The sequence below is a fragment of the Procambarus clarkii genome, chromosome 69 (genome assembly GCF_040958095.1).
Source record: "Procambarus clarkii isolate CNS0578487 chromosome 69, FALCON_Pclarkii_2.0, whole genome shotgun sequence".
NCBI classification, from domain to species: domain Eukaryota; kingdom Metazoa; phylum Arthropoda; class Malacostraca; order Decapoda; family Cambaridae; genus Procambarus; species Procambarus clarkii.
In genome coordinates, this window is record NC_091218.1 from 27,070,400 (window position 1) to 27,095,726 (window position 25,327).

Sequence of the window (25,327 nt, forward strand, 5' to 3'; positions counted from 1 at the left end):
AGTAATCAAGTGTAACATATACTAGTAGAAAAAAAGGGAATTTGAGGGATGGAGGGAAGTACAATGAAGTATATATTAGAAAGTATGTCTAATGAGTGGATAGAGAGATAACAAAGAAAATCAGGGAATAAAAGATAAATTGCTAGGAGAATCCAGTAAATGGCACAGTGAACAAGTACCAATACTCCAAGCAACAGAGTGTAACATAACAAGATAGTGGAGGTGCCCAGCTTGACAAGATATCCATTAATGAAGGTGGGAGCAACCAGATCAACACACACACACACATTCTCTGATCAGTATTGAGCATGAAACGACTGGTCCAATTATCCTTTGGTAAAAACAAAACGATCCCAATTGAGATGAGTAATGAATAGTATTATATTTATGTACACAAATGCAAATAGAATAACAAGTAAAGGCCTAAAGTTTCAAGAAAGGGTGCCTGAAACCAATCACTGACAAAGTGTTTTAGAAAATGCAATCTTTCAAGGAGGATATTAATATAGAAAGAGAGGGGAGGAGATGTAGCCCAACCGTTACAGCTACACTGCAGTTTTAAGGAAATACAATCACATTAAATCCAGGTGACATACTAGCAATAACAACAGCTGGTGAGGTAAACACAGTGGCAGTGGTGGTCTATAATCCCACAACACAATAGACGGCTCGGGGGGAGTCACACAAATACAACCACACCCGCCTAACTGTCATGGAAAAAGCAGCCACAGTGGCAAGGGGAGTGAGGGATAAAATGCTAATAGCTGAGTATTTTTTACTAATGGAAAAATGGACTTGATAACAAAAGACCGACATAGAGAGCAAAGCTGGTGGACACAGTGAGCAACAGTTCTTAGCTTATATATATATATATATATATATATATATATATATATATATATATATATATATATATATATATATATATATATATATATATATGAGTTCATCCGTGGCAACTACAGGGAAGGTACTACGGATCAGGTACCACGAGGCAGGTACCACGAGGCAGGTACCCCAGGGCAGGTACCCCAGGGCAGGTACCCCAGGGCAGGCACCACGGGGCAGGTACCCCAGGGCAGGTACCCCAGGGCAGGTACCCCAGGGCAGGTACCACGAGGCAGGTACCCCAGGGCAGGTACCCCGGGGCAGGTACCCCAGGGCAGGTACCACGAGGCAGGCACCACGGGGGCAGGTACCCCAGGGCAGGTACCCTGGGGCAGGTACCCCAGGGCAGGTACCACGAGGCAGGCACCACGGGGGCAGGTACCCCAGGGCAGGTACCCCAGGGCAGGTACCCCAGGGCAGGTACCCCAGGGCAGGTACCCCAGGGCAGGCACCACGGGGAAGGTACCCCAGGGCAGGTACCCCAGGGCAGGTACCCCAGGGCAGGTACCCCAGGGCAGGCACCACAGGGCAGGTACCCCGAGGCAGGTACCACGAGGCAGCTCCTCACACTCAAGAAACAAGTGGTCTAGGAAAGTACAGTTAACCCTAAATTAGTAGCCAATGCTTCGAAAAAAGAAGAGGACAAAAACAACACAAATTAGTGATAATTTGGCACTAACAAGAGTAAGGAAGCTTCAAGGCAATTCAAACAGAGCATTGAGGGAAAAGCTGAGGACCAACCAACGCTGTGGGATAGACATAGAGACAAAAAAGGTAGTGACAATGTGATCACGTTGACGAGCCAAAGGAGAAGTCTCACAGAAAACGACAAAGGGGAAGTCTCACAGAAAATGACAAAGGGGAAGTCTCACAGAAACAGAAAAAGGGAAAGTCTCATAGAAAACGACAAAGGGGAAGTCTCACAGAAAAACGACAAAGAGGAAGTCTCACAGAAAACGACAAAGGGGAAGTCTCACAGAAAAACGACAAAGGGGAAGTCTCACAGAAAAACGACAAAGGGGTAGACTTTGCAGAAGGTCTTTACAAAATAAATCAACATGGAGACGAAGGTTGTGAGATACAAGGTGCCAGCAAGAAACATAAGATGACAGTAATCTCTGTAGATGAGGTGAAGAAACTCCTCCAAGAACGACATGCGACAAAATCAATAGAACCAGACTTAATATCACACTGGTGGCTCAGAGAGGCTGAAGAATGTGAAAACCAAGAAAGACATCAGAAAATGACAGGATGAACTTAACAAACTTCAAAAGTGGGCGAACAAATGGATTCTAGTATTCAATCCCAGCAAATGTAAGGTAACGAAGACAGGAAAAAAGAGAAATGAGACCAGAAGGTCTCATCAATAAGGAAAAGACAACTTCATAATATGGAACAAGACAAAAACTGAAGAGGCACACATCAACAGGGCAACATTGGCTGCATATGGGACGCTGGTAAATATATGAATGACATTTTAAAACCATAATAAAGACTCTTACAAGACTATTATGTTAGACCGATATTGGTATATATATGCAGCACCGGACAAAGCACTAAACATATATTGAAAACTATTCAGAGGTTAGTAATAAGATTAGTGCCAGAACTATGAGGTTTAAGCACGAAATATAATAAACTTAATGTCACAAACTGAGAAAAGAAACTAGGGGGATATGATCACAATATACACGATGATGAAAGGAATTGACAAGCTGGACAAATAAACCTTTCTTAAACTAAGAAAAAATACATGGAAATAGAACGGAAATGGGTCAAGGGTATTAAAGGAAACAGTCGAACCCTCATACGGGTGGTTCAGTGACAAGTGGATTGTACTGAAAGTAAAAGATGTAGAAGCCACCTTCATCCCCAACATTGAGGCCAAACTCAACAAGGCGCTTGAACGCCCGAACAAGTTATATTTACAACCCAACAGGTACAACATAGCAGGTTGGCAGGGCATACAGAGCTAGTCCTCACGTCCCTATAGTTACTGATAAATAAGTACTAATAGCTTAACACCACAAGCGCAATCACAAACACCAGCACCCACGCCACAAACACCACCCACGGCACAAACACCACCCACGGCACAAACACCGCCCACGGCACAAACACCACCCACGGCACAAACACCACCCACGGCACAAACACCACCACCCACCCCACAAACACCACCCACGCCACAAACACCACCCACGGCACAAACACCACCCACGGCACAAACACCACCCACGCCACAAACACCACCCACGGCACAAACACCACCCACGGCACAAACACCACCCACGCCACAAACACCACCCACGCCACAAACACCACCCACGCCACAAACACCACCCACGCCGCAAACACCACCCACGGCACAAACACCACCCACGCCACAAACACCACCACCCACCCCACAAACACCACCCACCCCACAAACACCACCCACGGCACAAACACCACCCACGGCACAAACACCACCCACGGCACAAACACCACCACCCACCCCACAAACACCACCCACGCCACAAACACCACCCACGGCACAAACACCACCCACGGCACAAACACCACCCACGCCACAAACACCACCCACGCCACAAACACCACCCACGCCACAAACACCACCCACGGCACAAACACCACCCATGCCACAAACACCACCCATGCCACAAACACCACCCACGCCACAAACACCACCCACGCCACAAACACCACCCACGGCACAAACATCACCCATGCCACAAACACCACCCATGCCACAAACACCACCCACGCCACAAACACCACCCACGGCACAAACACCACCCACGTCACAAACACCACCCACGCCACAAACACCACCCACGCCACAAACACCACCCACGCCACAAACACCACCCACGGCACAAACACTACCCACGGCACAAACACCACCCACGTCACAAACACCACCCACGGAACAAACACCATCCACGTCACAAACACCACCCACGGCACAAACACCACCCACGGCACAAACACCACCCACGTCACAAACACCACCCACGGCACAAACACCACCCACGTCACAAACACCACCCACGGCACAAACACCACCCATGCCACAAACACCACCCATGCCACAAACACCACCCACGCCACAAACACCACCACCCACGGCACAAACACCACCCATGCCACAAACACCACCACCCACACCACAAACACCACCCACGCCACCACCACCACCCACGCCACAAACACCACCCACGCCACAAACATCAACCCACGGCACAAACACCACCCACGCCACAAACACCACCCACGCCACAAACACCACCCACGGCACAAACACCACCCACGCCACAAACACTACCCACGGCACAAACACCACCCACGGCACAAACACCACCACCCACGCCACAAACACCACCCATGCCACAAACACCACCCACGGCACAAACACCACCCACGTCACAAACACCACCTACGCCACAAACACCACCCACGCCACAAACACCACCCACGCCACAAACACCACCCACGGCACAAACACCACCCACGCCACAAACACCACCCACGCCACAAACACCACCCACGCCACAAACACCACCCACGGCACAAACACCACCCACGCCACAAACACCACCCACGCCACAAACACCACCCAGGCCACAAACACCACCCACGCCACAAACACCACCCACGGCACAAACACCACCACCCACCCCACAAACACCACCCACGGCACAAACACCACCCATGCCACAAACACCACCCACGCCACAAACACCACCCACGGCACAAACACCACCCACGTCACAAACACCACCCACGCCACAAACACCACCCACGCCACAAACACCACCACCCACCCCACAAACACCACCCACGGCACAAACACCACCCACGGCACAAACACCACCCACGTCACAAACACCACCCACGTCACAAACACCACCCACGCAACAAACACCACCACCCACGTCACAAACACCACCCACGCCACAAACACCACCCACGCCACAAACACAACCCACGCCACAAACACCACCCACGGCACAAACACCACCACCCACCCCACAAACACCACCCACGGCACAAACACCACCCACGCCACAAACACCACCCACGGCACAAACACCACCACTCACACCACCCACGCCACAAACACCACCCACGGCACAAACACCACCCACGCCACAAACACCACCAACGTCACAAACACCACCACCCACGGCACAAACACCACCACCCACACCACAAACACCACCCACGCCACAAACACAACCCACGGCACAAACACCACCCACGCCACAAACACCACCAACGTCACAAGCACCACCACCCACGGCACAAACACCACCCACGCCACAAACACCACCAACGTCACAAACACCACCACCCAAGCCACAAACACCACCTACGTCACGAACACCACCACCCACGCCACAAACACATCCCACGGCACAAACACCACTCACGCAACAATCACCTCCCACGCCACAAACACCACCCACGCCACAAACATCACCCAAGCCACCACCACCCACGCCACCACCATCCACGCCACAAACCCCACCCACGCCACCATCACCCACGCCGCCACCACCCACGCCACAAACACCACCACCCACGCCACAAACCCCACCCATGCCACAAACCCCACCCACGCCACCATCACCCACGCCACCACCACCCACGCCGCCACCACCCACGCCACAAACCCCACCCACGCCACCATCACCCACGCCACCACCACCCAAGCCACCACCACCCACGCCACCACTACCCACGCCACAAACACCACCACCCACGCCACAAACCCCACCCACGCCACAAACACCACCCACGCCACCACCACCCACGCCACAAACACCACCCACGCCACCACCACCCATATCCCTGACAGCGCAGGCTCGCCTCCACAGCAAGGCACCACCCAGCAACGCTGCGAGTCGGCACAGTGGATATAGCTGCCTGCCTGGACCCTCACTCAGCCAGACGGTACTCGCCACGCTCCCGCACGCCACGCTCGCCCTGTGCTACCGCGACTTAACCTTCCCAAACTCACCATCCCAGTTTTAGTGCGACACATCAAGCAAGAAGAATCTCTGACACTGTGACTGTGATCTTTCGCCACGAAAATACTTGCATTTGTGTTCTATGAAAGTTATCTTTAATTTATTCGCTTGATAAGAATAAATATATATTTACAATCCGTATCGGATAATCCTAGCTTTACCAGTCAGTTTTCACAATCAAGCCTTGTGGAGATGGCTTGTTTAAACAATTACGCGATGAACAAGTGGATGAAGTAGATTGACGCGGATATCTGTAAAGAGCACAAACAGGGAGTTGATTGACCAAGCGGTGCTCGGGGACTATGTATATGGGCAGGACTGCTGCTGCTGCTCCATCTTTGACTACTTTAACATCATAGAAAATATGGAACACTGAGCATTACTGCAAAAGGTTATTGGAAGGTTTATATTGACGCAGCGAGACTGATCTTCTCCAGCAACTTTATCTTGGTGAGTGTGGTGGTGGTGGTGAGTATGGTGGGGTGTTGTGGTGGTGAGTATGGTGGTGGTAGTGGTGGTGGTGGTGTGTTGTGGTGGTGAGTGTTGTGGTGATGGTGGTGTGTTGTGGTGGTGAGTGTGGTGGTGTGTTGTGGTGGTGAGTGTGGTGGTGAGTTGTGGTGGTGGTGGTGGTGTGTTGTGGTGGTGTGTTGTGGTGGTGGTGGTGGTGGTGGTGTGTTGTGGTGGTGAGTGTGGTGGTGTGTTGTGGTAGTGGTGGTGGTGGTGTGTTGTGGTGGTGGTGGTGTGTTGTGGTGGTGAGTGTGGTGGTGTTGGTGGTGGTAAGTGTGATGGTGATGGTGGTGTTGTGGTGGTGGTGAGTGTGGTGGTGGTGAGTGTGGTGGTGGTGAGTGTGGTGGTGGTGGTGTTGTGGTGGTGGTGGTGGTGTTGGTGTGTTGTGGTGGTGGTGGTGGTGTGTTGTGGTGGTGGTGTGTTGTGGTGGTGGTGTGTTGTGGTGGTGGTGGTGAGTGTGGTGATGGTGGTGGTGAGTGTGGTGGTGGTGGTGGTGAGTGTGGTGGTGGTGGTGTGTTGTAGTGGTGGTGGTGGTGAGTGTGGTGTGTTGTAGTGGTGGTGGTGGTGATGGTGAGTGTGGTGGTGGTGGTGGTGGTGAGTGTGGTTGTGGTGGTGAGTGTGGTGGTGGTGGTGGTGGTGAGTGTGGTGGTGGTGGTGGTGTGTTGTAGTGGTGGTGGTGGTGAGTGTGGTGGTGGTGGTGAGTGTGGTGGTGGTGGTGAGTGTGGTGGTGGTGGTGAGTGTGGTGGTGGTGGTGGTGAGTGTGGTGGTGGTGGTGGCGAGTGTGGTGGTGGTGTGTTGTAGTGGTGGTGGTGGTGTGGTGGTGGTGGTGAATGTGGTGGTGGTGGTGTGGTGGTGGTGGTGTGTTGTGGTGGTGGTGGTGTGTTGTAGTGGTGGTGGTGGTGAGTGTGATGGTGGTGAATGTGGTGGTGGTGGTGTGGTGGTGGTGGTGTGTTGTGGTGGTGGTGGTGGTGAGTGTGGTGGTGAATGTGGTAGTAATGGTGAGTGTGGTGGTGAATGTGGTAGTGGTGGTGAGTTTGTGGTGGTGGTGGTGGTGTTGAGTGTATGGTGTGGTGGTGGTGGTATGTATTGGTGGTTTGTGGTGTGTTGTGGTTGTGGTATGTGGTGGTGGTATGTGGTTGTTGTATGTTGTAGTGGTGAGTATGTGGTGGTGGTTGTATGTTGTAGTGGTGAGTATGTGGTAGTGGTGGTGATGTGTATTGGTGGTGGTGTGTAATGGTGGTGTGTGGTCGTTGTGGTGGTATGAGTATGTGGTGATGGTGGTGAGAATGGGGGTAGAGCTTGGGGTGCTGGTGGTAGTATGTGGTGCTTGTATGTTGTAGTGGTGGTATGTGGTCGTTGTGAATATGTACTAGTGGTGAGTATGTGGTAGTGGTATGTGGTGGTGGTGGTATGTGATAGTGGTAATGGTGGTAGGGGACAATTCCGCGATTCAATCCAGATGAAAATGACAGGACCTCTTATAATTTTATTGTGGTGATGGGTGGTGGTGATGGGTGGTGGTGATGGGTGGTGGTGAAGGATGGTGACTGAGCCCGGGAACTGTGATAGTGTAAACACAGCTTGGTGCCTGCTGGTTGTGAACGGTTATGGTGAGCTGAACCACCTGCTGGTGATTACATTCCTAAGACCACAAGTTGAGATGGTGACCTTCCCAGAGTCACTCTTCCCGATACCTCGCCCTGGTGACCTTCCCTGGTGATCTTCCTTGGTGACCTTCCTTGGTGACCTTCCCCTGGTGACCTTCCCTGGTGACCTTCCCCTGGTGACCTTCCCTGGTGACCTTCCCTGGTGACCTTCCCTGGTGACCTTCCCTGGAGACCTTCCCTGGAGACCTTCCCTGGTGACCTTCCTTGGTGACCTTCCTTGGTGACCTTCCCCTGGTGACCTTCCCTGGAGACCTTCCCTGGTGACCTTCCTTGGTGACCTTCCTTGGTGACCTTCCCCTGGTGACCTTCCCTGGTGACCTTCCCTGGAGACCTTCCCTGGAGACCTTCCCTGGTGACCTTCCTTGGTGACCTTCCTTGGTGACCTTCCCCTGGTGACCTTCCCTGGTGGCCTTCCCTGGTGACCTTCCCCTGGTGGCCTTCCCTGGTGACCTTCTCTGGTGACCTTCCCTGGTGACCTTCCCCTGTTGACCTTCCCTGGTTACCTTCCCTGGTGACCTTCCCTGGTGACCTTCCCTGGTGACCTTCCCTGGTGACCTTCCCTGGTGGCCTTCCCTGGTGACCTTCTCTGGTGACCTTCCCTGGAGACCTTCCCCTGTTGACCTTCCCTGGTTACCTTCCCTGGTGACCTTCCCTGGTGACCTTCCCTGGAGACCTTCCCTGGTGACCTTCCCTGGTGACCTTCCCTGGTGACCTTCCCTGGAGACCTTCCCTGGTGACCTTCCCTGGTGACCTTCCCTGGTGGCCTTCCCTGGTGACCTTCCCTGGTGGCCTTCCCTGGTGACCTTCCCTGGTGACCTTCCCTGGTGACCTTCCCTGGTGACCTTCCCTGGAGACCTTCCCTGGTGACCTTCCCTGGAGACCTTCCCTGGTGACCTTCCTTGGTGACCTTCCCTGGTGACCTTCCCCTGGTGACCTTCTCTAGTGACCTTCCCTGGTGGCCTTCCCTGGTGACCTTCCCTGGTGACCTTCCCTGGTGACCTTCCCTGGTGACCTTCCCTGGAGACCCCTCACTGGTGACCTTCCCTGGTGACCTCCTGGTGACCTTCCCTGGTGACCTTCCCTGGAGACCCCTCACTGGTGACCTTCCCTGGTGACCTTCCCTGGTGACCTTCCCCTGGTGATCTTCCCTGGAGACCCCTCACTGGTGATCGACCTAGTAACAATAATAATAATAATAATAATAATAATAATAATTAAGAGAGTACCTCTGGTTTGAAGAAGGGGGACCCTTAGCCTCGGAGGAAAGCACACATAACGCAATAGAAGAAATGTTTAGGTTCCCTTCAGTACAGTTTCTGTGTTCTTTTCTCCTACCACCCCCTTCCTTTTGTGTTTTTTTGTGATTTAAAGGTTACAAGATGTACATTGGGTGGACAATGAGTTCTCAAAAGTTATGGATCTCTCGAAGCTCCTCCGCTTCCGGACAGGAACCGAGGATGTAGCAAGCGTTTCCCCTCTGGATCGCCACACTGAGGCGCTGAAACAAAAAACTGGAAGCCCTTGGGTCTCTGGTGACGTCAATGAACTTGGAGCCCAATTCCTTGAGAAATCCCAAGGCACTCCTACCCCAGGCTATGTGTCTCAGACGCTATGGAAACAAAGGTGAATTGACCTTCCAATCGCCTGTACTTGACTAATTTCCCTGTGGTTGGCCGCCCCACCTGCTTCATCAGCACCGAAGTGTATATAGGTGTCAGACAGGATGGGTACGCATGTGTAGTCCCACACCAACCGTGTGCCCCTTTTCCAGGGGTATATAGTGATGCCATCAGGGCGAAGTGCGGGGTCATCCGGGTTTTGGCCTCCTATGATGCGAGGTTCTCTCTCCGCTGGGCACTGAGCTGAGACGAGACTCCTCTTGACGATGTCATTGACCTCGTTGTGTCCTGCACGCCAGCCCTTGGGTTTTCCGCAGTGCAACCCATGCAGTCCATATTGGTCTGCTTCCACCATGTTGCAAATACACTTGCATTCAGTGTGAATTGGGGCACCAAGGCGGAGGGCCACTGCTACACTAAGGGATTCTGAATCTAGACGCGTGCCCATTGCCGACATGGGTACTGCCAGAAGAAAGTCTTCTGCATGGGGGGCACGCACTGCTCTGAGGCGGGCTGATGTTGCGGCGCTGAGCATCAGCTATTATTCATGGTATCAGCTATTTTCTCCACTAGCGGGTGGTCCCATCTGGACTGTTTATGTTTTTTGTTAGTTCTATGATGGGTGCGGGGCTGCAAGAACATCCCACTGATTTGAACATTCGGTGAAAGCAAGATCGTGTATTCCTGCTTTCATATCACTCAGGGGTTCAGGTAGGATATCTTTTACGAGGTCGTGCGATGCATGGGAGAAGGAAAGGAAGGCTGCTAGAGCAATATGGGAGGCTGTGCGGACACCAAAGCCGCCGAATCTTACAGAGAGGGTTGCTTGCTCCCATTGAGAGTCGTCTAATGGCAAGTTCAGGACTTTCACCAGCATGGACCTCAGTTGGGTGTCATAAACATTTAATTTAGGGCTGTTGTAGGATGGAGAACACCTCAGAAAGTAAGTCAGCTTAGGGGGAGATAGGCATCTTGTGAGGAGGAAGAGAGCATCATGGACATCAATCTTGTCAATCCTGTCCAGCATTCTCCTTAGATCAGTGATTTTTGCCACCAGGTCCTCCACGATTTCATGTGGGCCAATGGGGCCTTCAGGAGGGTGCAGTCAGGTGGCTCGACAACGAGAATGTCTGGAAGAACATTTTTTTATTTGAACAGTGAATAATAATAATAGTTATTTATTTTGTACAGTTCAAAAGTTTTAAGATTTTTAACGTCTGGGAAAATTGTTCTCCAAATCATTATTTATCACGAAAAATCAATTCATTTATCTCCCCCTTTCTCTCTCTTCTACAAGACAAGCTTCTTCCCTCCTTCCCTAGAACTCCCTCCCTCCCTTCCTCTCTCCCTCCTTCCCTCTCTCCCTCCTTCCCTCTCTCCCTCCCGTCTTCCCTCTCTCCCTCCTTCCCTCTCGCCCTCCCTCTCTCTCTCGTACTCTACAATCTTCATCAATTCTCACTCCGTCACTTATATTATTTCTTATGTTATCTTAGTCTTCCATACACGTAATTATTCTCCTCACTCTCACTCTCCCTGTCTCACTCTCCCTCACCCTGTCTCACTCTCACTCAACCTGTCTCGCTTTCACTCTCCCTCACCCTGTCTCACTCTCCCTCACCCTGTCTCACTCTTCCTCACCCTGTCTCACTCTCCCTCACCCTGTCTCACTCTTCCTCACCCTGACTCACTCTCCCTCACCCTGTCTCACTCGTCCTCACCCTGACTCACTCTCCCTCACCCTGTCTTACTCTCCCTCCTCCACATCGCTCCCCTTTACTGCTCCATGCTCTGCCTCACTCTCCCTCACCTTACCTCGCTCTCCTGACACTCATTCCCCCATGTTCCTCATCCCACCTCACTCCCTCATCCTCTCCTCCCCCCCTACTCTCCCTCATACTCTCCCCCTGACGCTACCTCACTCCCCCTGACGCTCCCTCACTCTCCCTCACTTTCCCTGCTCTTCAAAATGAGAGCAGTACAGCTGGAGGAACCAAAGTCTACTGACCTTTTATACTGGCTTCATATCATCTTTAAAATCTACAAGCGTGCCCGTGCTGGACCGCCCTCCCTCCCTCATAAGCCAGCCCTCCCGCCCTCATAAGCGCGCCCTCCCTCCCTCATAAGCCAGCCCTCCCTCCCTCATAAGCCAGCCCTCCCTCCCTCATAAGCCAGCCCTCCCGCCCTCATAAACCAGCCCTCCCGTCCTCATAAGCCAGCCCTCCCTCCCTCATAAGCCAGCCCTCCCTCCCTCATAAGCCAGCCCTCCCTCCCTCTTAAGCCCTCCCTCCCTCATAAGCCAGCCCTCCCTCCCTCATAAGCCAGCCCTCCCTCCCTCATAAGCCAGCCCTCCCTCATAAGCCCTCCCTCCCTCATAAGCCAGCCCTCCCTCCTCATAAGCCCTCCCTCCCTCATAAGCCCGCCCTCCCTCCCTCATAAGCCCGCCCTCCCTCCCTCATAAGCCCTCCCTCCCTAATAAGCCAGCCCTCCCTCCCTCATAAGCCAGCCCTCCCTCTCTCATAAGCCAGCCCTCCCTCCTCATAATCCCTACCTCCCTCATAATCCCTACCTCCCCCCTCATAATCCCTCCCTCCCTAATAAGCCAGCCCTCCCTCCCTCATAAGCCAGCCCTCCCTCCTCATAAGCCCTCCCTCCCTCATAAGCCCGCCCTCCCTCCCTCATAAGCCAACCCTCCCTCCCTCATAAGCCAGCCCTCCCTCCCTCATAAGCCAGCCCTCCCTCCTCATAATCCCTTCCTCCCTCATAAGCCAGCCCTCCCTCCCTCATAAACCCTCCCTCCCTAAAATGGAACTTAGAACCGCATTAGTCCGTAAAGTTCAGCGGTTCCTTAATGTTCAACTGAACTGTAAGGTGCAGCTGAACAGTGAGGTGCAGCTGAACAGTGAGGTCCTGCTAAAAGAAACCCTGCAAGAACGCGTCAAAGGAGCCCAACACCAACCCTGGAGGGAGCCCAACACTACCCCTAGAGGGAGCCCAACACCACCCCTGGAGGGAGCCCAACACCACCCCTGGAGGGAGCCCAACACCACCCCTGGAGGGAGCCCAACACTACCCCCTGGAGGGAGCCAAACACCACCCCTGGAGGGAGCCCAACACCACCCCTGGAGGGAGCCCAACACTACCCCCTGGAGGGAGCCCAACACTACCCCTGGAGGGAGCCCAACACCACCCCTGGAGGAAGCCCAACACCACCCCTGGAGGATGCCCAACACTACCCCTGGAGGGAGCCCAACACTACCCCTGGAGGGAGCCCAACACCACCCCTGGAGGGAGCCCAACACCACCCCTGGAGGGAGCCCAACACTACCCCCTGGAGGGAGCCCAACACTACCCCTGGAGGGAGCCCAACACTACCCCTGGAGGGAGCCCAACACCACCCCTGGAGGGAGCCAAACACTACCCCTGGAGGGAGCCCAACACTACCCCCTGGAGGGAGCCCAACACTACCCCTGGAGGGAGCCCAACACCACCCCTGGAGGGAGCCCAACACTACCCCCTGGAGGGAGCCCAACACCACCCCTGGAGGGAGCCAAACACTACCCCTGGAGGGAGCCCAACACTACCCCCTGGAGGGAGCCCAACACCACCCCTGGAGGGAGCCCAACACCACCCCTGGAGGGAGCCCAACACCACCCCTGGAGGGAGCCCAACACCACCCCTGGAGGGAGCCCAACACCACCCCTGGAGGTGGTGGAGTTCTATGACAAGATTACCAAAATTCGACAGGAAAACGAAGGCTGGGAAGATTGCATTTTCCAAGACAAAAGAAAAATGCACTTGATACTGTTCCTCATCCAAGACTGGTGTACAAGGAGAACCAAGCTCAGGTAATTGTGAAGACACTTAAAACGGAAAGGGAATACTCTAAGAAAAGAGTCACAGGTCTTCAAGAAAGAGGCGAGGACTTAACAAGTGAAATATAACAAGTGGGGTTCTCCTAATATCAGTCTTAGGATCACTACGGTTTTTCGAGTTTATGTTAATGATATACCCGAGGGAGTGAGCTCCTACATCGCGATGCTTGTGGACGATACAAAGATAATGAGGATTATAAAAACAGAGGAGGACTACAGAATGTTAAAGCATAACCTTGACAAACTCGAGGAGTAGGCAAACAAATGGTTGTTGGAGTTCACTCCTAATAAGTACACGGTAATGAAGATGGATAAGGGAGAAAACTAGAAGTTGTCGACATCATAAATGGAAGACTACTGCAAGAATCGAAGAGAAAAGGAGATTTGGGAGTGGATATAATTCCAACACAAACACCGGAGGCACACATAGGCAGGGTGACATCGGCAGCGTATGGGACGCTGGCCGATGTCACTCCACAATGTCACAGAGACCCGGATCCTTCTAGAATGAGATAGAGCCGGGTTACAAGAACCTAAGAATCACGGCAACTACCGGAAGACGACCCCGCCGCCCCCAGCCCCACACGAGGCCGCTCCTATGCACCCAAACTCACTCGAGTGCAGAGAGAGACTCTTAGACAGCACGACCCCAGAGCGCTCCATCTCCCAGTACCGCCTCGATTAACTCCAGGCTTGTCCAACATGGCTGACAAGGTAAACAATGTAATCACTTGACTGGTGTAATGACGCCGGCGCTCCTCATTAACCAGCCAGGTGGATGAGAGTCGCGTGACGCACCGTTTGCGTCACATGGGAAAACCTTGGGTCGTTTGCGTCACATGGGAAAACCTTATGTCGTTTGAGCAGTGACTAGCATATAATGCTGTTTACCGACTGCCTGTCGTGTTGCATCCTAGCAACATTGGAGGATTTGGGTGTGGGGGTGGGGGTGGGGGGTGTTTTGGTAGTGGTTGTGGTATGGTAGTGATTGTTGTAGGGGTGTGACAGTGATTGTTGTAGGGGTGTGACAGTGATTGTTGTAGGGGTGTGACAGTGATTGTTGTAGGGGTGTGGCAGTGATTGTTGTAGGGGTGTGACAGTGATTGTTGTAGGGGTGTGATAGTGATTGTTGTAGGGGTGTGACAGTGATTGTTGTAGGGATGTGACAGTGATTGTTGTAGGGGTGTGACAGTGATTGTTGTAGGGGTGTGGCAGTGATTGTTGTAGGGGTGTGACAGTGATTGTTGTAGGGGTGTGATAGTGATTGTTGTAGGGGTGTGACAGTGATTGTTGTAGGGGGTGTGATAGAGATTGTTGTAGGGGTGTGACAGTGATTGTTGTAGGGGCGTGACAGTGATTGTTGTAGGGGTGTGACAGTGATTGTTGTAGGGGTGTGACAGTGATTGTTGTAGGGACGTGACAGTGATTGTTGTAGGGGGAGTGACACTGATTATTGTAGGGGTGTGACAGTGATTGTTGTATGGGGTGTGACAGTGATTGTTGAAGGGTTGTGACAGCGATTGTTGAAGGGTTGTGACAGCGATTGTTGAAGGGTTGTGACAGCGATTGTTGAAGGGGGTGTGACAGTGATTGCTGAATGATGTAGTTGTATCGTCGTAAACACTGCCGGCCGGGCTCGTTTGATAATTGTGTGGGATAAAATAAGAGGTAGGACATAGTTTGTAAGATGTGAGTCTGAAACACACACACACACACACCACACACACACACACACACACACACACACACACACACACACACTCACACACACACACACACGCGCGCGCGCAAATGCACACACACGCACACCTGCTCCAGTGGATAAGGTAGTATCTAAGCTACAGGAAACAGCGAGTAACTGTGAGGGGGGGGGGAGACATCAGGGTGGCGAGATGTCATCAGCGGAGTCCCACAGGGCTCTGTAATTGGACCCATCATGTTTATTCTGTTTCTGATATGTGTAAACGATGACGGTGTGAACAAAGATAAACTCTCTAGCACGGGTGGAACACGAACAAGGGGACACAGGTGGAAACTTAGTTCCTAAATGAGCCACAGAGACATTACAAAGAATTTTTTTCAGTGTCAGAGTAGTTAACAAATGGAATGCATTAGGCAGTGATGTGGTGGAGGCTGACTCCATACACAGTTTCAAAAATGGATATCATAGAGCCCAGTAGGCTCAGGAATCTATACACCAGTTGATTAACGATTGAGAGGCGGGACCAAAGAGCCAGAGCTCAACCCTCGCAAGCACAACTAGGTGAGTACAATAGATGAGTACACATCCATCCACCTTTTAAGGCAATCAAAATGGAAAATATAATGGTAGTATAGACTGATAACAACCATTTAGTTAGCATCCTGTATTCTAACCAAGGAAACCATTCAGTACGTACGTCAGACCAACTCTTGACACACTGGAAGATCCAAGCTCCACCGTTTATCATAAACCAAAAGAGATGGAACAATTGCAGATGTTCGCCTACAGACAGACCACAGAACAGAGAGACAGGAACTACGAGGGAAGACAGAAGGCAGATAATCCTTCACCACATGAAAAGAAACAGAGGAGACATGATCACTACGTGCAGGATTCCTTTGGGTATCGACAAAAACGGCTCAACTATCGCGGAAGGTTAAAAGAATGGAATTGGGTTAACAAATAGAAGTAGTAGTAGTAGTAGTAGTAGTAGTAGTAGTAGTAGTAGTAGTAGGCATCTATCAGTCTCAGTAGACTATGGAGTTGCGCGCTGTTTGTCGGTCTGGAGTGGTGTCTCCAGGGCGCCACCCCAGGGTAGGTTGATACAGGGGGAGAAGCTGTTACCCATGCAGCTGGTCCCCCCCCCATTCAAATAAAGACAAAGAGATATGTGAGGGACCATCTTCATCGTAATGATAAGACACAAGTGGAATGAACTCGTAAGTGCAGTGGTTAAGGCAAACTGTTCTCATAGATATAAAAGGAAGGGAAGGGAAGGGATTTTTCAGGAGAAAGCGCCAAGCCATTACGACTATATAGCACTTAGAAGGGGTCAGGATAAGGACTTGGGATGGGACGGGGGGAAGGAATGAGATATAAAAGGAGAACAACTGCAACAGTCAGTTGAAACCGCGTACAAGGCGGGACCCAGGAGCTGAATCTCAGTCCCTGCTAGTACAGCTAGGTAAGTATATACGTCTTCATTCACAAAAGATCCATTGTCCTTTATGTTCTATCACTCTCCCTCACTCTACTTATTTCCTCTCCCACCACCATATTAATTCCTCCTTCCTGGACTCTCTCTCTCTCTCTCTCAACCTCCTTCCCTCTTCCCCTCCTTCCCGGACTCCTTGTGACCGTCTTCTCTCCTTCTCTCCCTGACAGGAGGAACAAGATGCCAGAGCAGAGCAACGACTACCGGGTGGTGGTGTTCGGGGCTGGCGGTGTGGGCAAGTCCTCCCTCGTCCTGCGCTTCGTCAAGGGCACCTTCAGGGAGTCCTACATCCCTACCATCGAAGACACGTACCGTCAGGTGGGTCCCTGAGGGCTCCCCTTCTGCCTGGAGTGTCCCCCTTCCTCCCTCTTTCTCTCCCCCTCTTTCCCCTTGGTCAGGTGCTTCGCTGATGCTGTCCAGTGTAGTAAATAAAGTTGATAGCATGTGTTGTTGATGAGGTCGTTGTTGTTTTCTGTTGTAGTTGATGAGGTCGTTGTTGTTTTCTTTGTTGTAGTTGAGGAGGTCGGTGTTGTTCTCTGTGTACTAGTTGAGGAGGTCGGTGTTGTTCTCTGTGTACTAGTTGAGGAGGTCGGTGTTGTTCTCTGTGTACTAGTTGAGGAGGTCGGTGTTGTTCTCTGTGTACTAGTTGAAGAGGTCGGTGTTGTTCTCTGTGTACTAGTTGAGAAGGATGTTGTTTATTATGTAGTAGTTGAGGAGGCAATTGTTGTTCTCCATGTAGTTGAGGTAGGGGGAAAAATGAATGATTTTCTGAAGGTATGCATTATGCTACCTTGAGCAACTCTGTCATTCAACCAGTAGCAACCTTGAACAACTCTGTCATTCAACCAGTAGCCAGGGTTGCTCTACCTAAGATGGGTGTGAGGACTGCTTATATTTGTCTTGCTGGAGTAGGATTTGTGTATCAAATATAAAAAATGCTCAGAGGTCTTTTTGGGGTGTTTTTTTATAACGTTTCTCTTGCATGGTGAAATATATATATTGTGTGTATATTATATATTTAAGCCCCAAATGTCTGTCGTTCATTGGCAAATTATGGAGACATGGTTGTTGAATATTCAACTTTTCAATGTTGACACGTTCTTGTTTGTCCATACGGTGTCTTCTGAGGTTCGGTTTCGGTTATGTGGGCTTTCGATGTTTCAGGGATGATCTCTCCAAGTCCTAGACTGTGTGTGTGGGACGTGTTCCTGTTGGGTCTTTCAAGTCCTCTGACTCTCCGCCAGTCGTTTCTTGCTTGTCCCTTCTGTATTAGTTGGTCTGTTTAGCGAGGTGCCCTTTATGGTGCATTGGGTGGAATATTGCGAGACCTTTGGTCTTTCGCATGTGGTTTCGAACTGTAATCTGAGAGCAACTTTTGCAGGCTTCCCTTTTTCCTTTCATTTTCTTTTTTCATTTTCTTTAGTCTGCTGTACGGATGGAATGTTGTGGTTGTTTTCAGGCTGCTCTTAGTCAATGTTTCCTTGTATACGAAATTGTGGATAGTGAATAATGCCTGGTAACTTCTAATTTGAAGGTGGGCGCTTATAACTCCATAATAACTGGTATGTGGTGTGAGACAATATAATTATTGGGAGTTCTACTGCAGTAGAATAGCTCACACAACCGAAAATAATTGATATTGAAGTATCTTCTTTGGAAGGTTATGTCTTCAGTACTTATAAGGATTATAGTTTTCTCTAGTTGAAACAAGAATACAAATAAGCTCCTAAACTCAGAGTAATGTTACCAGATTTGATTTCAGCGCTGACGGGAATAAGAGCACCTAAACTTATGGATCAATACGTTGGATCATTCCAATACATCGGGTCATTTTACGCCACACTTCACTCACATGTCACAGTTGGAAAACATTAAGGAGGCGGGTTTTACCTAGCTAAGTACCTAGTGGGTACTTAGCTAGGTACCCACCCTAGGTTCTCAATATATAGGTACGATAGGTAATAGGTGCCTATCGATCATTACGATAGGTAGTGATAGCGATTCTCGTTGTCTGGGACAGGAAGCCTGCACTTAAAGTTGTCGAGGACTCCATAGGAGAACTGCGGACCAAGTCACAGACCTCCTCTACCTCCAGGGAAGCTTTTGTACGGCTAGGTGAACAGGTGCATCAGGTGGAAGATACGTGCCCAACCCTTGTCTATCCCGACAGGGGATTGAACCCGGGTCTGTGGATTGAAAGCAGAAGACATATAGACTACTGTTGTTGGGTTGTATGGATATGTTGTAGCATAATACATTAGTAACAAGAGAGGTGCTGAGTGCTCAAGACTGTGGTAGAGCATCAACCCAACAAGAGAGAGGTACCGAGTGCTCAAGACTGTGGTAGAGCATCAACCCAACAAGAGAGAGGTACCGAGTGCTCAAGACTGGTAGAGCATCAACCCAACAAGAGAGAGGTACTGAGTGCTGAAGACTGTGGTAGAGCATCAACATAACAAGAGAGAGGTGCTGAGTGCTCAAGACTGTGGTAGGGCATCAACTGTGCATTAGAGGCACTGAGCGCTAAAGGCAGTAATTCAGCACATGCACAAATGATCCTTATAATCAGCAGATCCACAATTGCTTCTTCCGCTCCTCCTTCTCCTCCTCCTCTAATTCCCGGCATGACGTCCGCTGGGCTCGACAACTGACACAAACTACAATGACCATTCTCAAGCGTTCCTGCACTACTAACAACTTCAATATGCACACACAACTCAATATATCAAACACCAGTCATCATGTCCGCGAAATGAATTCCCTTGACACCAGACTGTCAGGCCAACACCGCCATTATTCCACCACACTGGCCTACACACCTACTGAGAAGCAGGGAAGGAGCACTCATTTTTTATTTAATTTTGCCCGGAGGGGCGATTTTATTAGGCAGCGCTCGGCGCCAGAGTCTCTGGAGCGCCAGAGTCTCTGGAGCGCCTGAGTCTCTGGAGCGCCTGAGTCTCTAGAGTGCCAGAGTCTCTGGAGCGCCAAAGGGTACTCTCTAAGGAGGTATTTAGTAGGCACTTCGTTATGAACTACTCACCCTACACTTCTCCCTTCATAAGCCGCAAACAAAAGACCAAACCAAGCTTTCTACCGAAGCTAATAAGCTCTACGACGGAGCATGTCAGGGGTCAGTAATGGACGAGGGAGTCAGGGGTCAGTAAGGGACGAGGGAGTCAGGGGTCAGTAAGGGACGAGGGAGTCAGTAGGGGACGAGGGAATCAGGAGGAAGTACTGGGAGGAAGATGGAATATCTTACAATGTTTACAAACAATAGCGGCCACGTGTTCACTACACAATCCCGCCAGCTGGACCACAGGTAAACAACGCACCACTAACTACACTGATTATAGTGTACTTGTCGTCCACCAGGGGGCCTTGGTTGGGGTATTAACAGGGCTGTTTTTATCTCATTGAGTTCTATGAGTGTTTTATCACGGTGTTTTTAACTTCTGAGGCTCTGTAAATGTGTTTTTATCGTGGTGTTGGTGATTTTACCTGTTGTATAAAAGTGTGTTTTATAACAGTGGTTTAATTAATGTTTTATAAGTGGTTTAATTAATGTTTTATCACTGTGTTTAATAACTGTTATATCATATTACTTTAATTAATGTGTTTCCATCACTGTGTTTTACTAAGAGGAAATGTACACTGTCAGGTAGTAAAGGTTCATCACGACTTTTATGTAGTCGTGTTGTGTAGATAGCAGTTGCCTGTGGTCGTGTAGTGTAGATAGCAGTTGCCTGTGGTCGTATAGTGAAGATAGCAGTTGTCTGTGGTTGTGTAGTGTACATAGCAGTTGCCTGTGGTCGGGTAGATAGCAGTTGTCTGTGGTCGTGTAGTGTAGATAGCAGTTGCCTGTGGTCGTGTAGTGTAGATAGCAGTTGCCTGTGGTCGTGTAGTGTAGATAGCAGTTGCCTGTGGTCGTGTAGTGTAGATAGCAGTTGCCTGTGGTCGTATAGTGAAGATAGCAGTTGTCTGTGGTTGTGTAGTGTACATAGCAGTTGCCTGTGGTCGGGTAGATAGCAGTTGTCTGTGGTCGTGTAGTGTAGATAGCAGTTGCCTGTGGTCGTGTAGTGTAGATAGCAGTTGCCTGTGGTCGTGTAGTGAAGATAGCAGTTGCCTGTGGTCGTGTAGTGAAGATAGCAGTTGCCTGTGGTCGTGTAGTGTAGATACCTTGATACCTGGTTGATGGGGTTCTGGGAGTTCTTCTATTCCCCAAGCCCGACCCGAGGCTAGACTTGACTTGTGAGAGTTTGGTCCACCAGGCTGTTGCTTGGAGCGGCCCGCAGACCCACATACCCACCACAGCAATCTAGCAATCTGTCGCAAAGTCTACCAGTCCACCCCAGAGGCTAGCAAGATACCAGTTGCCTGTGGTCGTGTAGTGTTGATAGCAGTGTCCTGTTTGTCGTGTAATGTAGATAACAGTTGCCTGTGGTCGTGTAGTGTAGATAGCAGTTGCCTGTGGTCGTATAGTGAAGATAGCAGTGTTCTGTGGTCGTGTAGTGAGGATAGCAGTTGCCTGTGGTCGTGTAGTGTAGATAGCAGTTGCCTGTGGTCGTGTAGTGTAGATAGCAGTTGCCTGTGGTCGGGTAGTGTAGATAGCAGTTGTCTGTGGTCGTGTATTGTAGATAGCAGTTGCCTGTGGTCGTGTAGTGTAGATAGCAGTTGCCTGTGGTCGTGTAGTGTAGATAGCAGTAACCTGTGGTCGTGTAGTATAGATAACAGTAACCTGTGGTCGTGTAGTGCAGGTAACAAAAGCCTGTGGTTGTGTAGCATACTAATCTGCGCTTCATGTTGCAGGTGATCAGCTGCAACAAGAACATCTGCACACTGCAGATCACAGACACGACGGGTTCCCACCAGTTCCCAGCCATGCAGCGCCTCTCCATCAGCAAAGGACACGCCTTCATCCTCGTGTACTCCGTCAGCAGTCGTCAGAGCCTGGAGGAGCTCCGCCCCATCTGGGAGGTGATCCGGGAGATCAAGGGCAACGAAGTGGAGTTCCCCATCATGCTGGTAGGGAACAAGTGTGACGAGAGTGACGCCAGAGAGGTCCAGAGTGCCTTCGGCGAGTCCCAAGCCAAGGCGTGGAAGTGCAACTTCATGGAGACGTCGGCTAAAACCAATCACAACGTGAAGGAACTGTTCCAGGAGCTTCTCAATATGGAGAAGAACAGAAATATGTCGCTCCAACTAGACGGGAAGAAAAATAAGTCGCAAAAAGGCACCCGCAAAATAAAGGAGAAATGTCTTCTCATGTGAGGAGGAGGATGTTGTGGCGTGAGTGTGAAGTGTAACGCTGACTGTGATCTCTGACTGTATGGCGGGGGTGCCTGAGAGCCACTCACAGTGACACACATAATGCCACCGGCCTCGCCCACCACCTGAACAACGGGCTCTTGAGCCGTCAAAACAACCCGAGGTCGAAACGCTCTGTGTCACACATATAGGTCATAATTCAGTCTCATTCGTCGACTTAACGTTATCATAATAATCTCAGCACAATTTCCATGGCAATACCCTTGTATAACGAGCAGTAACGTGACCTCAACTGGGCGGTGTTGTTCGTACCTGCTCGTCTCCCCTGTGGCCACACCCGCCGCACTCCTGCCCAGCCAAGCGTTCTGTATCACAGGGACCAGTTTCCTCTCTCTCTTGCACATTTTTGCCCGTCTTATAGTGTACAGAAGTGTTTCCCCGCACCTCCTTAGACTTTCCCCTTCACGTTCTAGGTCCCCGTTAATGACCTCCCGGACGAGGCGTGAGGACCTAGACTAATTCTGTGCTGTTCTCCAAAATGCAACGACTCCAAGCACATGTAAAACTTTTTTTTTGACACTGTAAAGGTTTAGTCCCTCATAGTTTCCAGTTAGTTAGAAAACGAATAGTTGCAGGGAGGACGCACTCAAGTCAGACTCAAGACGCACAAGGAGGCATCCCACATGCCTCACAAGCTCTTGAGGGTCTCCACGGAGCCCGGAAGTTGGACTGCTAGACCAAGCCGTAGTGGACTCTGGAAGATGCTGATTTATATCGGGTCAACTAATTGCTGTGTGCATTGCTTGCCTCTGGGGTGGACTGGTAGACTTTGCGACAGATTGCTAGATTGCTGAGTGAACTGTGAGGTAAGCTGTGATATGGACTAGGAGACTGTGGAGTGGACTTGGAGGCTATGGGCCGGGCTGTGGTGGTGTCATGGGTCCAGTCTGACTTGTGTGAGATCCTGGCCCAGTCGGTTCTCCCGTAGCCGACACAGCAAGGGGATATAGATACCGACGTCGACTCAACAAGGGGTTAGTTACCGACGTCGACACAACCAGGGGCTATAGTTACCGACGTCGACACAACCAAGGGCTATAGTTACCAACGTCGACACAACCAAGGGCTATAGTTACCGTCGTCGACACAACCAGGCGCTACAGTTACCGACGTCGACACAACCAGGCGCTACAGTTACCGACGTCGACACAACCAGGCGCTATAGTTACCGACGTCGACACAACCAGGGGCTATAGTTACCGACGTCGACACAACCAGGGGCTATAGTTACCGACGTCGACACAATCAGGAGCTATAGTTACCGTCGTCGACACAACCAGGGGCTATAGTTACCGTCGGCGACACAACCAGGGGCTATAGTTACCATCGTCGACACAACCAGGGGCTACAGTTACCGACGTCGACAGGACTACCGTCGTCTGATAGAGCCCTCAGCCCTCCCCTTCCTCATCTCACTTATAACTCGAGTCAAAATGAAACGAATGTAGTGCAGTTTTGTTATAGTGTGTGACGTCGTCTGAGAGACATGTGACGTCATTTATAAGACGTGTGACGTCGTCTGAGAGACACGACCACGCCGGACGCCGATCGTGTCGAGCGACGTCACCAATTTGTAGTCGCCTCGTGTTTACCTTCTGTGGACATTTTACAATTTTCCAGTGTTAAATTCTCTGTTGTTTTTGTTTTTTAACATGATTTATATACATATATATATAATATACAATAGTGTGTATAATACAACATGTATCATAAACTCTTAACACTTTATAATACAAACCAGGAGTCACGTGATCAGGACCAAACGGAAAGAACACAGTAACCACAATCAAACACGAAGCTCTCCATCAACCAGACTGAATCCTTCACATGTAAATAGTACTCAAAGCCAAAATCCTACTCTGGCGCCTTACTCCTGTAGGACCCAGTAAGCTCACCGGGATGTAGGGAAGGAGAGGGGGGTCAGAGGGGGCAGGGATAGAGGGGGGTCAGATGGGGTCACATATTATGTGACCCCCATCATATATATATATATATATATATATATATATATATATATATATATATATATATATATATATATATATATATATATATATATATATATATATATATATGTTTTCATCCACTCCCTACACGCCTGCATTTGCACCCATTTCTTTCACACTTATAAGGCATAATAGCTGAAATCATCAATAACTCGGCTTCAGCCGTTCAAAAACTACTCAACATCAAGGAGATAACTCGTTCGCGTATCTTTAATCGTTAGCATTCTTATGCATAATATTTTCCGGTTACACAAGCGCGCGTTCAAGCAACCTGTCGTTGTCAATCCGTATACCATTGCATAATATTACATTCACATAAATGTGTCTTTCTGTCTCAAGAATCATAAATAAGTCCAGCTATCGCTATAAATAACCACAAATAATGTTTTGATATCAGTTATATATACAAATGGCCGCAGTTTTTGTTTAATATAGTCTCTGCTGATATCACTTGAACGCGATTCAGGCTTAAAGAAAACGAAACTCTCCGAGCAGGATCCCATGCGAGGATTTTATGACAAACTCAATTGTTTTCAGTTCTTATTTGTAGTGTAATGAATTTGTAAACAAACAAGAAAATCAACGCAACTCTAAAATATGCTCCTAAATAGATGACTAACAGTGCGTGGCTCAACAGATAACTAGCAAACCAAAGGTCGATATAAATCACCAGGACAAATGGGGAGACCTTTGACAAGCCGGCGGCTTCCTGTCCTCGTCGAGGCCACTGGAGAGATTGTGGCCCTCGCGTAAATTCAGGTAAATAATGTCTCCCTGAGCGAGGCCTGGAGAGCGATCCACACTACGATGGGGGTGTTGGAACGACAGTAAAGCCTCGTCCTCCTCACTTCCCAATCATCATAAATATGGCAACCCGGAAGAAAAGGCAAGGAGGAGGAGGAGGAGGAGGAGGAGGAGGAGGAGGAGGAGGAGGAAGAGGGGGAGGAGGGGGAGGAGGAGGAAGAGGAGGAAGGTGAAGGCAGAAGACGAAGATGAGAGAAAAAAAAGATGAACAGAAAGACGATTATGAACATGAAGACAAAGAATATAATTTAGAACAGGAACAAAAAAACAAGAACATAGTCTAAGATGAGGATTAAGAACAACAAGAATATAACAACAACAACAACAATATTCAGAAATGGCCGGTAAGGCCTATACAATTCGATCCCTTGTGACAACGATCCAAGCCTTTTGCTGTCTCTATCAC

General features: G+C 50.1%; 1 protein-coding gene across 2 annotated transcripts in view; it reads left to right on the forward strand.

Annotated features, from left to right (window-relative positions):
• LOC123772211 (GTP-binding protein Di-Ras2) overlaps positions 1-23,812 on the forward strand; it is a 92,444-nt gene extending 68,632 nt beyond the window's left edge. The window contains exons 1-3 of one of the 2 annotated variants that reach the window (XM_045765277.2): positions 5,821-6,374; positions 16,957-17,104; positions 21,593-23,812. In XM_045765277.2, coding sequence (XP_045621233.1) covers positions 16,967-17,104; positions 21,593-22,054 — 600 coding nt within the window. In that variant the 5' untranslated portion in view covers positions 5,821-6,374; positions 16,957-16,966 and the 3' untranslated portion in view covers positions 22,055-23,812. Of the gene's footprint in view, positions 1-5,820; positions 6,375-16,956; positions 17,105-21,592 lie in introns of those variants that run through there. The other variant, XM_069311301.1, reaches the window with a different exon arrangement.
• The last annotated feature ends 1,515 nt before the right edge of the window (positions 23,813-25,327 follow it).